This window comes from Aquarana catesbeiana, linkage group LG04, assembly GCF_042186555.1.
Source record: "Aquarana catesbeiana isolate 2022-GZ linkage group LG04, ASM4218655v1, whole genome shotgun sequence".
NCBI classification, from domain to species: Eukaryota; Metazoa; Chordata; class Amphibia; order Anura; family Ranidae; genus Aquarana; species Aquarana catesbeiana.
In genome coordinates, this window is record NC_133327.1 from 463693914 (window position 1) to 463711096 (window position 17183).

Below are 17183 nucleotides of genomic sequence, written 5' to 3' on the forward strand. Positions count from 1 at the left end.
TTAAAATGGAAGGATGAGGACACCTTGGGGATGAATCGATCCGAAGGCCTTAGGACTAGCCTGTCTGGAAGAACAACCAAGTATGGTTCGCTAACCATTAGAGCTTGCATTTCTGACACTCGCTTCGCCGATGTTATGGCTATTAAAAATGAAACCTTCAGCGTTAGATCCCAGAGGGATATGCTCTGCATTGGAAAAAAGGGTTCCTTGGATAATGACTCTAGAACAATTGAGAGATCCCAGACCGGGAATGACGGTTTTCTGGGGGGCCTCAGCTTTAGACAGGCCCTCTGAAACTGAACCACCAGAGGCTCTTGCGCCCATTTAACTCCTGTCAAGGCGGACAGGGCCGATACCTGGACCTTCAGGGTGCTTGACCTAAGGCCTTTCTCTAGGCCTGATTGAAGGAACTCCAAGATGTGAGACACAGACGGGGAGGACGAGTCCCAACCTTGCTGGTGGGAGAAGGAGACAAATTTTTCCCAAACTCTTCTGTACGTGATGTTGGTAGTAGGCTTTCTGGCCTGGAGTAAGGTATCCACCACCTTCTGGGAACAGCCCTGCTCTAGGTACCTAGCCCTTTCAGTCTCCAGGCCATCAAGTGTAGCTTCCCCGGGTTCGGGTGAAGAAGATGTCCCTGGGAGAGTAGGTCTGTCGTCAATGGGAGAGGCAGAGGCTCTGCCGTGTTCAGCTGCACGAGGGTAGTAAACCATGGCCTCCTCGGCCAGAAAGGGATCACTGCTACCACCAATGCTGTTGACTTCTTGAGCCTCAGGAGGAATCTCGCTATGAGAGGCGTCGGGGGAAAAATGTACCCCAGGTGAAAGTTCCAGGGGTGTTGGAGGTAGTCCGTCCCCTCTGCCGAAGGAAACGGTGTCCTTGATAGGAATCTCTGACACTTTGTGTTCTCCGGAGTTGCTGCTAGGTCTATCTCTGGAGGGCCCCAGGTTCGGGATATGAGAGCATAGGCTTGTGGATTCAGAGACCATTCGTTGTTGGAGTGGAAATTTCTGCTTAGTGAGTCGGCTAAGGTGTTCTGGACTCCCGGGACATAAACCGCCCTTAGGTCCAGTAGATTCAGTTGCGCCCATTCCAGAACAGGACGGACCTCCTGTAACATGGACCTGCTTCTGGTGCCCCCCTGCCTGTTGATGTAGGCAACAGCCACCTTGTTGTCCATCTTCAGGAGGACGTGCTTCCTCCTCAAGTGAGAACTGAAGGCCAGGAGAGCCTGGAACGCTGCTCTCATCTCCAGAACGTTCGACACTGTATCCTGTGCCCTGAAAGGCCAACGACCCTGAGCCGCAAGGTCCTGATAGTGGGCTCCCCGTCCCTGTAGACTGGCATCTGAGGTCACGGTTTCTTGATAGGGAGTGACTATATGCCTGCATCTTCTCACGTTGTGAGGACGTACCCACCACATCAACGATTGCTTTACCTCCTGAGAGATGAGGATTGGTTGGGACATTGATGTGCCCTTCCACTGACGTAGGAAGGAGATCTGGAGAGGCCTCAAATTCCATTGCGCCCATTGGACCATTGGAATGGTGGAAGCTAGGGAGCCCAGGATACTGAGACAGGCCCTGGCCGGGAGCATTGTAGCGGAGATTGCCCTTTTCACCTTTTGAATTAGAGGAGGGATTTTTTCCCCCGGAAGTTCCACCGTATTCTCCCTTGTGTCCAATTCGGCCCCCAGAAAGACCATTCTCTGTGTGGGATGGATGTTGCTCTTCTTCCAATTTATCAGCCACCCTAGGGACTGTAATGTGGAGACCAGGATTTCCCTGTGAAGGACAAGAGAGTCCTGGCTGTCTGAGAGAAGTAGGATGTCGTCCAGGTAATGGTGGACCCTCAGCCCGTTTTCTCTCAGGTAGGCTATTACAGGTAATAGGACTTTTGTAAACGTCCTGGGTGCGGTAGAGATCCCGAACGGAAGGCTTCGGAATTGGAAGTGCCGATGATTTAGGGTAAACCGGAGAAATTTTTGGAACTCGGAATGGATAGGGATATGCAAATACGCGTCCTGGAGGTCGATTGACAGCATCCAATCTCCCAAGTTTATTGCTTGGAGGATTGATTGAAGGCTTTCCATCTTGAATGTTTCTAACCGTATCGACCGGTTGAGGTTTTTTAGGTCCAAGACTGGACGAAGGTCCCCTGATTTCTTTTTCACTAAGAAAAGTGGGGAGTAGAAACCTTTGCCTCTTTGCGATGGCGGTACCTCCACTATTGCTTGTTTCTGGAGCAACTCTTGGATATACTGGACTAGGGATAGCCTTTTCTCTTGAGAAAGAGGAAGTCTGGTTGAGCAGAATTGGTCCCTTGGAGGACGACCTCTGAATGCCCACCTGTGTCCGAAATGAATGGTGGACACCGTCCATGGATCTTTTATCATTCCCGCCCAGACCAACTTGAACTTTGTGAGTCTGGCCCCCACTACCGCTGGTTGGGCGGGCGAACCTTCAAAAGGACTTCTGGTCATTGGAGGCAGGGGTCTTGGGTTTCTGGAACTTAAGGAAGGACGTCTGGGGGTTCTTCCAGCTCCTTCTGTATTCCTTCCCGGGTCTATAGGATTTCGCATCCCTATATCTTTCCGGAAGGTTACGTTTAAAGGGAGGTGGCCTTTGTTGTTTCGGCCTTCTGTCCGATGGTATGAGACCCGACTTCCCGCCTGTTACTTTAGAGATTGCGGTATCCAGCTTTACTCCAAAGAGGTTCACCCCATCATACGGAATCCTGCACCAGTTTGACTTCGAGGCGGGGTCAGCCGACCAAGGTTTAAGCCATAGCGCCCTTCTGGCCATTACAGAGGCTAACATAGACCTTGATGTGGATCTGATAGTATCTACGGAAGCCTCCGCCACGAAATCTCCCGCAAGGCTAAGTTCTTGTAAGGCCTTAGTGATCTGTTCTTGATCTGCGCCCTCAGTGACGAGCCTCGCTGTAGCTGAGGACCAGCTGGAGATAGCTTTCCCAACCGCCGCTAATGCCACCGCTGGCCTGCAGGCGCCTCCTGCGAACAGGTAAGCTCTCTTGAGGTCTGTATCCACCTTCCTGTCAAGCACGTCTCTGAACGTTACTGCATCTTCAATGGGGAGCGTCACGTGCCTGGCTAGACGCATCAAAGATGCATCCACTACTGGAGGAGAAAGTAAAGGAGATACTTTGGGTTCCTTGAGAGGGTACAGTTTGGTAAGTCTGTTGGACAGACTGAACTTCTTTTCCGGATTCTGCCACTCCTCCTTAATGAGCTCATCTAATTCGTCGATGAATGGGAAAGCCTCCGGAACCTTCTTGAGGTTTGGGAAATATTTTCTCTGTTTAGGCTGTGTCTCCTCAAGCTCCTCCCAGTTAATCGCTTCCTTAACCGATCTGATGAACGGTTCTATGAGCGCAAAATCAAAGCCAGCTGAAGCTTCCGGCTCTTCATCATCCGACGGTAGTTCTTGCTCTCTTGATGCACTGGGAATGGTGGGTGAGGTGCTATAGGCCGTAAACTCCGCATCAGGAGTTGAGACCTGGGGAGTAGAGACTCCAGTGGGTTCTATGGAATCCGGCTCTTTCTCCCTGGTGGCTTCATCTATGCACTTGCGGCAGGCTAGTTTGTCTGGGAGGGCCGAGGCCCCACATACCCAGCAAGCGTTCCCGGCTGGGCGGGAAGGGTGCGTAGAGGATTGGTGTCCTCGTGCAGGGGATCTTCTGCGGTAGGAACGGCTATGCCTTGAGTGGGATCGACTCCGTCTGCGACTCCCCTTGCGGCCTGAGCGGCTTCTTCCGCGTGAGCGGCTGCGTCTATGGCCGGAGCAGCTTCTCCTGTGCGAAGATTCTCTTCGTCCTGATTTAGATGATCTTGCGGACCTGACAGGGCTGACCAATTAGGTAGCATTAGTACGGTCCTGCTCTCTTTTTCAATCTTCTCTACTTACCGCTGGAATCCCCCCCCCCTTACCTATTAGGCTGGTGGTGATCTGCTGGGGCAGCGGCCTCCATAGGAGAGGAAGGTGAGTATCTGAGAAAGGTATAGGAAGGTAAGAACATGCAACCAGGTCCCAAAAAAACAGTGCATAAGTATTAGACACTTACCCAGAGAGAGAGGGTAGCTTTAGGAATGCAGAAGTTCAAAACACAGCAGTCAGAAGTCTTCCAGGAAGCAAGGAGAGCTCAGAAATGACAAACAGGGCTTTTAAATTTGCTGCCATGGCCGCCGAGGTCACGACCCGCTCGCGCACGCGCAGTAGCGGCGCGAAGCGCCCGGCGCCATCTTGGAAACTGGCAAAATCGAAAGGACGCCCTGACGGCGCGCACCGCGCATGCGCGGAAGCGCCGAGACGCTCGGGAAGCCTGTAGGGAGGCACAGAGGGACCACAGAGCCCAGCATAGAGGGAAAAAGACAAAAAAGTGAGAAAAGAGGCATGGCGACCGCTGCACAACAACTAAGCCTGTTTAAGGCTTATACTAGACCGCAACATACCCCCGAGATCACCAGAGCGGGGCTCCTTCCATCTAGCTCGTTTAGAGGCTGTACAGGTAAGGACTTCCACCCAGGAGAGGCTAGAACCTGGCTGGGGCGAATTCGGTAAGGGGGTGCTTCTGATATGTTCAGTCCTTCAGGTGAGGAAAAATAAGAGAATACTGGGCAGGGGCCATCTCTACAACTTATAGCTATGTAGTCCTATCAGGTTGTGGGGGCAGAGTCACAACCCAAAGTGTATGCTGCCATGATGCGACAGGAAAATGTATTTTGGGGTGCAGTTCCACATATAACCATGGCATGTGTGAGCAATATATCATTTAGTGACAACTTTTTGTAAAAAAAATTTTTTTTTTGGTCATTATTCAATCACTTGGGACAAAAAAATTAAATATTCAATGGTCTCAACATGCCTTTCAGAAATTTCCTTGGGGTGTCTACTTTCCAAAATGTGATAATTTGGGCCAGGCATTTTAGTACCTCAAGAAATGAGATAGGCAGTCATATACTAAAAGCTGTGTAAATTCCAGAAAATATACCCTAGTTTGTAGACCGTATAACTTTTGTGCAAACCAATAAATATATGCTTATTGACATTTTTTTTACCAAAGACATGTGGCTGAATACATTTTGGCCTAAATGTATGACCAAAATTGAGTTTATTGGATTTTTCTTATAACAAAAAGTAGAAAATATTTTTTTCAAAATTTTCTGTCTTTTTCCGTTTATATCACAAAAAATAAAAAATCGCAGAGGCAATCAAATACCATCAAAAGAAATTTGTGTGAACAAAAAGACACAAAGTTCGTTTGGGTACAGCATTGCATGACCACGCAATTACCAGTTAAAGCAGCGCAGTGCCAAAATGTAAGAAGTTCTCTGGTCTTTAGGACAACAAATGGTCCGGGGCTTAAGTGGTTAAAGTTTGCTGCACAACATTTAGACAAGCCTGTGAAATACTGGGAGAATATAATCTGGTCATATGAGACCAAAATTAAACTCTTTGGATGCCATAATACACACCATATTTGGAGGTTAAATTGCACTGCACATCACCCCAAAAACACCATACCAACAGTGAAGTTTGGAGGTGGGAACATCATGGTGTGGGGCTGTTTTTCAGCATACGGTACTGAAAACTTCATATCTTTGAAGAAATGATGAATGGAAATCTTGATAAAAATCTGCTGCCATCTAAAAAGATGACGAAGATGAAACAAGGGTGGACATTTCAGCAAGACAATGATCCCAAACACAAAGCCAAGGAAACTCTCAATTGGTTTTAAAGAAAGAAAATAAAGCTGCTAGAATAGCCCAGCCAATCACCTGACTTGAATACAATAGAAAATCCAAGGAAAGAACTAAAGTTCATAGAAGAGGTCCAAGGAAACTTCAAGATTTGAAGACTGTGTGGAAGAATGGGCCAAAAATCACACCTGAGCAATGCATACGACTAGTTTCTCCATACAGGAGGCATCCTGAAGCGGTCATTACCAACAAAGGATTTTGTATACGTATTAAATAAATTTCAGTTAGCATGTTCAATACTTCTTCCCTGTATCATTGCATTTTTATTTTACACACAACTTAATTTCTGAACTTATTTGTTTTGGTTGCTTTGTATGTACTGTATGTATTGCATGGGTTAGTGAACATTTCATGTCAATAGAACCTTTAGAAATATATTTACCTAGAAAAATGGTGATTTGTTCAATACCTATTTTACACCTTGTACATATACATATATGCTTTGTTTATTACATTATGTAAATTTTGCATATTGGTGACTATGTGACATGAATTGATGTTTTTTTTTTTTGTGTTCATTCTGATAAATTCTCAGATTTACAAAATGTCATACTATTTATTAAAGTGATTGTAAAGCTTTGTTTATAAAAAAAAACATAAAAACCAACCTTTTATAATTACCTCCACTGTGCAGTTAGTTTTGCACAGAGTGGCCCTGAACACAGTCTTCTGGGGTCCCTCGGTGGCTCTCGCGGCTCCTACCCACATCAGATAACCCCCTAGGAGAAGCGCTCTCCCGGGGGGTTACCTTGCGGGCACGCTCCTGAGTCCAACATTCGGCATCCATAGCCGCCAAATGTATGACTCGGCGCCCGCGTCTTTGGATTTTATTGACAGCAGCGGGAGCCAATGGCTGCGCTGCTATCAATCTATCTAATCAAGAGCCGAGAACCCCAGGCAGAGGATGAGTGCGTCCTCGCTGGATGAAGTTCCAGGGCTCAAGTAAGTAAAACGGGGGAGGGGGGGGGCATTCACTGCCAGGTGTATTTTCACCTTAATGCATATGATGCATTAAGGTGAAAAAACACAAGGGTTTACAACCCCCTTTAATGTTAAGGTCGAGTTCCACCCAAAAAAAAAAAAAAAGTCATTAATGTGCATGAAATAAATAAAAAAAAAAAAAAAAAAAAAAAAAAAATTGAGATTTTTTTTTTTACTTACCTTTTTATGCCTGTTGCTATGTGGTCACTGGAAATCTGCCTCCTTCATCACCTCGGCTTCTGACATCACTTCCCTCGGCGCCTCCACTCGCTACTGCTCCTGGGAGATGTGTGTCATCATTTCCCAGGAGTCAGTGGGCTGCGCCGAGGGCTAGGTTGCCATAACAATGGGGCGGGCACTTCTGACGCCGCCGCCCGTTGTTATGGCAACCTGTATACTTTACAGCGCTGCTACGGCGCATTACTGCACATGCAGTAGAATGGGCTGGTGCATGCTGGTCCAGCAGCAGCACCATAACCAGGAAGATAGTGCTTGTGGGCTTCACATGCCCACAAGGAAAATGTAACATGCCGGGGAAAAAAAAAAAAAAAGACATTGTTTGATCTAAATCGGCAATCGATCGCTAAACAGTGAGTCATATAAATAATAGCATTTTAAATAATATATTTGTACAAAAAAAAATTTCATAGTTGGAACTCCGCTTTAATTTTTATAGTTAATTTATTATGCTAATATAGTCCATTTAAATTTTTGATGTATTATTTCTTATATTTATTTATACATTAGAATTTATAAAATTTATAATTATTTAACATTAAATTGGCAGTATGGTCTGCATATTCATAGATTTCCATCCATAAAATTGGCATTGTATTTACAAGAAAATTCACCAGTTTGTTAGATGCCCTTGATGTGTTTTCACTTTCTGTGTTGTGATCCGTCACCAGCCTGCCTGCTGTCACTTGATTAAGCTTTCCTTTGTTTACTTGTAGTTTGGGCAACGGCAGCTCTGTTTGACAGCTGGCTTCCATAGACGGGCTGCAGCAAGCTTATATATGTTTGAAATCATCATGACTCCGGCCCCCTTTCAAGAAGTCAGAGCACTGACGTAATATGTAGGCCAGAACCTGTAATCTGGTGAGTGCTGTAGAGGTGATCCCTCAATCCATAGCGGCTGCAGCCTGTTTCATCAGCTGCCAGCTGGGGGTTTCTGCTTTAAAAAAGAGCTGCGGGTACACCACGCTTGGTCAATTTTTATTACATCACTCGTTTTTAATAAAGTGACCTAAAGGTTTGTAAACAGAGAACACTATTGGGTCATTTTTTATATTTTTTATGAGCTGCACAGGAGGTGAATCGGACTAGAAGGAAAGGAGAGTGACCGACACTGAATGTACGCCGCTTACATCTGATCCTAGCTATGTAAAGGGGAACATTTGTCACATTTTATTTTGGTTTCTATATGTTGCGGAGTTGTTATATGACTGTGATTCATGTGCATTGATATACTGTATTACAATATACACTGTTTGGATTCATTTTGCCTTCAGAACTACCTATAATCTTTGCGGTATAGGTTCAACAAGATGTTGGAAACATTCCTCAGAGATTTTGTCCATTTTAGTCCATATTGACATGATAGCATCACGCAGTTGCTGCAGATTTGTCAGCTGAACATCCATGATGCGAATCCCCTGTTCCATCACATCCCAAAGGTGCTCTATTGGGTCAAGATATGGCGACCGTGGCAGCTATTGGAGTACAGTGAACTCATTGTCATGTTCAAGAAACCAGTTTGAGATGATTTGAGCTTCGCAACATGGTGCATTATCCTGCTCAGAAGATGGGTACACTGTAGTCATAAACAATACAGGTAGACTGTGGTGTGTAAACGAGGCTCAATTGGTACTAAGGGCCTCAAAGTGTGCCAAGCAACATTACACCACCAGCCTGAACCATTGATACAAGGCAGGATGAATCCATGCTTTCATGTTAATGCCAAATTCTGACCTTACCATCTGAATGTCGCAGCTGGCAACCAGGCAACATTTTTCCAATCTTCTATTGTCTAATTTTGGAGAGCCTGTGCAAATTGTAGCCTCAGTTTCCTGTTCTTAGCTGACAGGAGTGGCATTTGGGGTGGTCTTCTGCTGCTGTAGCCCAAGGTTACATGTGTCTGCTTCAAGGTTAGATGTGTTATATGTTCAGAGATGGTATTCTGCATACCTTGGTTGTAACGAGTGGTTATTTGGGTTACGCTGGTCTTTCTATCATCTCGAACCAATCTGCTCAGTCTCCTCTGACATCAAGGCATTTTCATCCACACAACTACCTCTCACTGGATATTTTCTCTTTTTTGGACCATTCTATGTAAATCCTAAAGAGGATTGTGCATGAAAATCCCAATTGATCAGTCATTTTTTAAATATTCAGACCAGACTGGCACCAACAAACATGCCACGCTCAAAGTCACTTAAACCCTCTTTCTTTCTCATTCTGATGCTCGGTTTGAACTTCAGCAAGTTGTCTTCACCACGTCTAGATGCCTAAATGCACTGAGTTGCTGCCATGTGATTAGCAGTTTCTGTTACCAAGCAATTGAACAGGTGTACCTAAAAGTGGCCGGTGAGTATATATTTACATAAACTTTAAAAGTTTTTGGAAAGCGGCACAAGTGTGTTTTTAGGGAATTGAGGAATATTTTAAGGAAAGTTGGATACTTTATGTGCTGCAGCTCTGTATTTACGAATATATATAGATATCTATATATATATATCTATATATAGATATATATATAGATATCTATATATATATATCTATATATAGATATATATCTATATATAGATATATATCTATATATAGATATATAGATATATATCTATATATCTATATATATATATATATATATATATATATATATATAGATATAGATATAGAGAGAGAGAGATTTTCTTTTTTTCATTTGTTCATGCCTTCCATTAGCTCAGATAATTGGTCAACTAATTTCTTTACAATATGAGCTGCCTTAATTTGATGTTTCATTGGTTATCAGAAAATAACTAAATATTTAATAAAATATGTGAACTATATAACCTAGTAATCAGTCCACCCTCTTTTACATTGCTTGTAAAAGGACATTTACATTTCTTGTAAAAGGATATGTCACTCTAGCTGCAAAACATTAAAGGCACAATCTACCTCTCATATGCAAGATAGCTTCCGCTGGTTTGCAACCCTTCCAAAAATGCACACCTCAAATTTAAAAAAAATGCTGTTAGATGACCTTCTTTCTAATCAGACACTACTCACACTCAAATGCAATGCAAAGCCACTTTTTCCCACCATCCTAAAAGAAACCATCATTCTATTCTAGTTTGTAAGATGAAAAAGCATGCCTTGTGAATTGCAAAAATACCTCTTCTGCAGCAGCAAACATGTCTTCTTCTTTTAAATGCCTTTTCTTTCCCTTTTTTAGATCTGTATAAGAAGAGAAAACAAAGCATCCTTGACATTTCTATAAAAAATTGGAACGGAAAGTTTTATGAAATTACAAAACTGAATTCAATGAAAACAAAAAATAAGATTTCTTTACTTACTGCAAAATGTTATTTTTACTGGAGTCTCGAAAAACACATGAGTTCAGAAACAGGCGGGTTATACTTCCCCCTACAGGAGGTTTAAGACACTAACAACCAGGAAACCCAGATCCTGCATAACCGCTCCTCGACCCAGAATGCTGTAGTTTTATGAAAAAGCAGTACCAGGAAGAAAAAAAAAAAAAAAAACAGAATGGAACCTGCACGTCTCATTTTTTACAGTGTGGAACAAGGGAATAGAGAAAAGAAGGTTAAAAAGCAGTCCACCTGAGGAGTGGGCAATAGTGACTGACTTGCCCATAAGAAGGATTTGGGAATTGTCTGCAACTCGAAACTACCTTAAGAATTAACAGCAGAATCTGAACAAAATGAGAAGTACCTCCCTGCAAGACAAGGGAAACTGAAAATGACCAAGGGAAAGAGGTTGAACCTAATGATCGAGGGGGCGGGATGACCCCACCTGAAGGAACACTGAGCCTGAACCAGAGAGCGACTGTTAAACAACATGACTACCTGATAGGAGGATATAGAACAACAATGTGTTATGGTCAAAAGAAAAAAAACACTGAGACCAATCCCTAGGTTAAGACCCCTTTCACACTGGGGCGGTTTGCAGGCAGTATTGCGCTAAAAATACCGCCTGCAAACCGCCCCTAAACAGCCTCCGCTGTTTGTTCAGTGTGAAAGCACGAGGGCTTCGGAGCAGTGAAGGAGCGGTGTATTCACCGCTCCTAAACAGCTCCTGCCCATTGAAATCAATGGGACAGCGTGGCTATACCGCGGCAATAGCCGCGCTGTACGAGTGATTTTAACCCGTTTTCGGCTGCCAGCGGGGGTTAAAACCGCACCGCTAGCGGCCAAATACAGCTGCAAGAACGACGGTACAGCAGTGCTAAAAATAGCGCTGTTGTACCGCCGACGCCCCCACCGCCCCAGTGTGAAAGAGGCCTAACAGATCCCCAAAAATAGCTTTGGACAAAAGAACAGGTCGACATAAGACCAGCTTTTCCACCTGTAAATGCTCAAGGTCTTACACTCCACACCCTTAGAATTCAGGGAAGGAAGGTTCCATGATAAGAACAAGATCTCCTGGCTAGGTAACAAATCTTGCAAACAAGGCCAGCATAGATTATGAAAAGGATAGTCAAGTACCTCTAAGATTGGTAGAGAGCTCAAGGAAACTATGTAATTCTGCTTGAAAAAGAGATTAGTCTGTACGAGAGGTACACCTACAATGGTAGGCGGGGATTGAAGGTATACCACAATCTCAGACTGGTACAAGGGGACACAAAAAAAGCCAAAACCATCCACATTAATACCTGAAAGTGTCACTAGGATCTGACATAGGAACCATGACGGAACTGCATACCCTTGAGTACAGAACATGGTTTAAGAATCTCCTGAATCACCCTGGTTTAGCAAACCAACCATAGCCATGGGACAAGGGACAGAGACCTTAGCCTCATTGTTAAGAACATTTACCTGATTAAGGGCATGGTTGAGGAAGGGATGCAGAGGAACTTCCTCAAGAGGGTGACAGCCACAGAAGGAAGACCTATCTTCAGATGTTCAGGTCCTACAAAAAGCTTCTGGATGTGCTTTATCTCCAACAGGGGGATAACAGAAGGATAACAGGAGCCCAGATACCTGCAGTAAAGATTTCTACATGCCATGCAGGTGATAAGGTGCAGTCAAGTGAACAAACCAAATTTTGATGCAGAGATCACTGGCTAAGAAGAGCCAAAAGCCAATGTGCTGTCTCTATGGAAAACAGTGCACTTGAGAGCAGATCTCTTAGCATTGTTTAATGTAGGGACCAGGTCACTTGTTCTGCCACAGGGAGGACTCCCAAATCTTTCTCGATGTGAAGGTCAGGTTGAAGTCCAACTCGTGAAGCCATCTCACAGTGGGATCCCAGAAAAAGCAGGGACCATCTGTTCTGGAGAAAAAAACTTAACTTAACTGAAGAGACTGATGGGTGACACCAGGGACTTTCTGATCCATAGAAACCCACTGGATGTCTTGTCCCAAGGAATAGAAGGGGAGGCTGACGAGGACTAGAATCCAATAAGAGAAATGGAGACCATGTTAAGATGGTGTTCCCAAAACATCCTACAAACCTCCAATAGGAAATCACTCTGACAGTGGGCTAAAGTGTCCAGAGCACCCAAATACCTGGGAGGCAAACTACCCAAAGACTTGCCTGGATGTATAAACGGCCCCCCTACCTGTCGAAGATGACTCTGGCATTAAGTCCTATGGACTGAGTGGGAGTTTGGTTCTCAAAGCCTACAAGTGACTACTAAAGAAGTAGATGGAGAAAAATGGGATCCTTCAACCACGCCACAAACCTTGTTTTGAAGAGTACACTTTGGCCAACCATGGCATTGCTAATGATGGTGACAAGAGCAGGTCCAACAAAATTACCTCCCTTGAGGGCTAATCAAGTCAGATACTCCTTGGACATACTATCAATGTCCCAACTACGTAGACAGAGTGCTCTGTGCATTTGTTCAACACAAGCTTAGATGCTTGCATCAAGCCATCACAGCTAAAAGCACAAGGATGTGGACATATGTTCCAGTCACTCTATGAAATGGAGGCCTGTCCAAGTGGTGGAGGACTCCCTTGAGGGAATCTACTCACTCTGTTTTGACAGATTAAAATTTTTGCTAAGGCAAGATGACGAGCCAGACCAGTCAACTCAAACTGTGAATTTGGGAGGGACTCTTACTGCCTGTCAGAGGAATCCTAAAAGGTGAACAAACCCCCATTCAGCTAAATGATCTTCCTGTTACGTTGGTTCACTGGTGTATCCATGATGGTAAGACACCACCAGTATACAAAAACAGAGTTAGGTACCTGGTAACTCTTTTTCTAAGAAGTCTTCCAGGGCAGCATCCGAGAGATAGGCTCCTCCTCCCTAAAACAGGAAACACATTAGTCCACCATTATAAATTTCACAGCCTTACCTGCGTGCCTCAGTTGTATTAAAGCACCGAAGGAATTCCCAGTAAGCTCAAAAGCACCCCCGCTGTACCTGGTATTAGTCATTTCAAGGGTGGGAACTAGTGCTGCCCTGGAAGACTTCTTAGAAAAAGAGTTACCAGGTACCTAACTCTGTTTTCTCGAATCGTCTTCCAGGGCAGTATCCGAGAGGATGTATCAAGCAATACTTACTAGGGTGGGGATACAGACTGGAGCACCATGCGACCAAATGCTTGGTCTTGGTCAGACAGCTGGTTTATACGGTAGTGCTTTGCGAAGGTACTGAAGCTCGACCATGTCGCCGCCCTGCAGATCTGCTCCAGAGTTGCCCCTGCCTTCTCTGCGACGAGGTTGCCCAGGCTCTAGTTGTGTGTGCTCTGATTCCACTTGGTGGAGTGAGATTCTGTGCCTCATATGTCGTCTGTATGGCCATCCTTATCCATCAACTCTTGGAAGCTTGTTTCCCTCTGTTGCATAAAGGATGAAAAGGGAGGTCGTTCTACGCCACTCCTTCGTTCTTTCGAGATACGTTATGAGCGTGTTTCTTACATCCAGTTTGTTGTAAGTGTCTCTTTTCCTACTATCCATAGTTTTTGGAAGTGAGGGAATGATGATGTTTTGGGTTCTATGGAACGTTGAAGAGACCTTGGGTAGAAAGGCCGGATCTGGAGAGAGAATTATTTTGTCTAAATGTATTAGGCAGTATGGTTCTATTATAGACAGAGCTTGGATTTCGCTCACTCTTCTGGCGGACACCAGGGCCAGAAGGAGTGCAGTCTTTAACGTGAGGTTTCTGTCTGAGCTTTTTTCCATTGGTTCAAATGGAGGGGAAAGAAAGCCCTTTAGTACCGTGGCCATGTCCCAAGTGGGAGTTCTGTACATTCTGGCTGGTCTAGCTCTTTTAAGTGCTATTAGGAACCGCCTTATCAGCAGATCCTCTGCTAGTCTGGTATCCATGACCAAGGAGAGCGCTGCAACTTTTACCTTCAATGTGCCTGGAGAGATGTTTTTGTCTGCACCATCTTGTAGGAAATTCAAAATTGTAGGGATTATCCCTCTGTTGGAGATCGGTTTGTTTCTGTACCAAGAGACAAACTTTTTTCTTACTTTCTCATAGATAGCCCTAGTTACAGGCTTCCTGATGTTTAAGATGGTATTGATGACTTTGTCTGACAGCCCTCTGTTCTGAAGTCTTACCCTTTCAGTAACCAAGCCGAAAGCTTCAGGATCTTGTGGTTCAGGTAGTTGACCGGGCCCTGTGACAGCAGATCCGGCCAGTCCGTCAGTGTCAGCTGAGGTTGTATGCTGAGGTTTTTCAAGTGACTGAACCATGCTCTCTGGGGCCAGTGCGGTGCTATTAGTATCACCGTTGTTTTCTCTGCCTTGATTTTTTGAATTACCTTTGGGATTATGGCAGTTGGAGGGAATGCATAACACAGTTGCCATTCCCAGCTTTGGTTGAAAGCATCTACCCCGCTGTTGCCATCTGTAGGGTCCAGGGAAAAAAATATCGGTGATTTTGCATTTGCCTTGGAAGCGAATAGATCTACCTTGGGTACTCCCCATATTTGAGTGATTTGAGCGAATGTTGTTTGGTTCAGTGACCATTCTGTTTGTCTTATCGTTTGCTGGCTCAGGAAATCTGCCAGCGTATTGTCTGTTCCTTTCAGATGGATACCTGATATTGATCTTATGTTCGCTTCTGCCCATAGTAGGATTGACTCTGTCAGCCTCATCAAGTTTCGGGACACCTTGTCTGTTTGGATATGCCATGGTCGTGGCGTTGCCCGATTGCACTTTTATGTCTCTCCCCTGTAACGCTGGCTTGAAAGCTTTTAATGCTTCCCCCACAGCTTTTAGCTCTCTCAAGTTTGAGGAGGCTTGGGACCATTTGGATGTCCATTTCCCTTGTGAGCAGAGCCCTTCCATGTGGGCCCCCCAGCCTAGGGTGCTGGCATCGGTGGTGATCCTGATTGGATCGGATTGAGCCCATCTGCGCCCTTCGATGTATCGAAGTGGATTGAGCCACCATTGGAGTGTTTGTTTGACTGTGGCTGGGACAGGAATGGACTTGTCTAGGGATGCTTGCCTGCCATCCCACTGAGACAGAATGTAGTTCTGTAGAGGTCGGATGTGAATCTGTGCCCAGGTGATGGCTGGAATGGAAGACGTCATCAGTCCTAGTATGGTCACTCCTTGTCTGATTGTTATGGGTCCCTAAAAAGGGAGGTTATTGCCTGTGTAATTTTTTCGTTATTTTCTTCTGTTAGAAAAATTCTTGACAGTCTGGAATCCAGCACATATCCCAAATATACCACTCTCTGGCTTGGGGTCATTTGAGATTTTTCTGCATTCACAATGTACCCCAGGTTTTGCTGATAGGACATACTTGTGCGCAGATTGTTTTCTAGGATTTCTGCCGAGTCCGCAAAGAACAGTAGGTCGTCTAAGTACGGTATTATTCCAATACCCTGCTGTCTTAGACCCTTTAATGCTTCCGCCATTATCTTTGAGAATATTCTTGGTGCCGAAGAGATTCTGAAAGTGAGAGCTGCATACTGTAGGTGCAGAGTAGCTGCTGGCCCTTGTATCGCGAACCTCAGGAACTTTTGATGATCCTCCCTTATGGGGACATGTAGGTAGGCATCCTGTAGGTCTAGTGTCGCCATGAATGTCTCCCGTGGCAGGATGCTCCTGATCGAGTAGATAGATTGGGTTCTGAATCTTTTGTATCTTATCCCTCGGTTGAGTGGTTTGAGGTTCAGTATCAGTCTTAGCTTGCCTGACGTTTTCCTTTTTGCGAAGATATGGGAGTAGAAGCCCCTTTGTTCCTCTTCTTGAGGTACGTGGCGAATCACCTTCTGATCCAGCAGGTTCTGCAGGGATTCCAGAAAAGCCCTTGCTCGATCGTTTTTCCTTGGTAGCATGGTTGCTAGATATTTGGTTGGGGGGGGGCAGGTGGAGAATTCTATTGCGTAGCCATCCGCTATGGTGCGCAAGATGAACTTGTTCTTTGTTGTCTTCTCCCATTGGTGGGAAAAGGCCGCAAGTCTGCCCCCCACCTGGTGACAGTCATTGTTTTTTGTTCTTTTGGTTAGGAGGCTTGAGGATGAATTCACCCTTGCCTTTTTTGTTTTGCTGACCCCAGCGCTTTTTTGCCCCAGGCTTGTTACATTTCTTGAATTGCCGAAAGGGCGCCTTCCCTTGCTTCTTTTTGGTTTGGGGAAACCCTTTATTCTTTGCTGCAGTCCTGTCCAGGACTGTTTCTAGTTCAGGCCCGAAAAGTAGGTCTCCAGTGAACGGAATCCCGCATAATCTGTTCTTGGAAGAGATGTCCCCTCCCCAAGACTTCAACCACAGGGCTCTTCGGGCTGAGTTCAGCAGTGCTGTGGCCCTAGAGGATATTCTGACAGTTTCAGCTGAGGTATCCGCTAAGAAAGCTCCCGCTCTGGTTAGCGTAGGGATGGTTTTTATTAATTCTTCCCTGGGTGTGTCATTCTCCAGCAGTTCTTGCACCTGGGTTAGCCAGATTAGCAAAGTCCGGGCTGTGCAGGCGGAAGCTATAGCCGGATTCAGGTTTGCGGCCCCTGCTTCCCAATGCCCTTTACAGGAGGGCTTCTATTTTCTTATCCATGGGGTCGCTTAGGGTACCTGCGTCGTCAAAGGCCAAGTCAGATTTGTTTGTGACTTTTGCCAGAGAGGCATCCACTTTGAGGAATTTAGCCCAGGTTTTGGTGTCTGACTCTGCAAACGGGTATCTGCGTTTGACTGTGGCTGGTATAAAAAGTTTTTTCTCTGGGTCTTCCCATTCTTTTTTGACTTTAAGGGTTTGGTGCACCGGGAATGTTCTGGGTTTCCTGGGCTGTAGCCCTTTGTAC

The 17183-nt window shown here is 45.1% G+C and overlaps 1 protein-coding gene across 1 annotated transcript in view; it reads right to left on the reverse strand.

Annotated features, from left to right (window-relative positions):
- Positions 1 to 17183, reverse strand: part of CEBPZ (CCAAT enhancer binding protein zeta) — a 259115-nt gene that overhangs the window by 11190 nt on the left and 230742 nt on the right. Inside the window, exon 13 of the mRNA XM_073627558.1 lies at positions 10137 to 10198. Coding sequence (XP_073483659.1) covers positions 10137 to 10198 — 62 coding nt within the window. The remainder of the gene's footprint in view (positions 1 to 10136; positions 10199 to 17183) is intronic.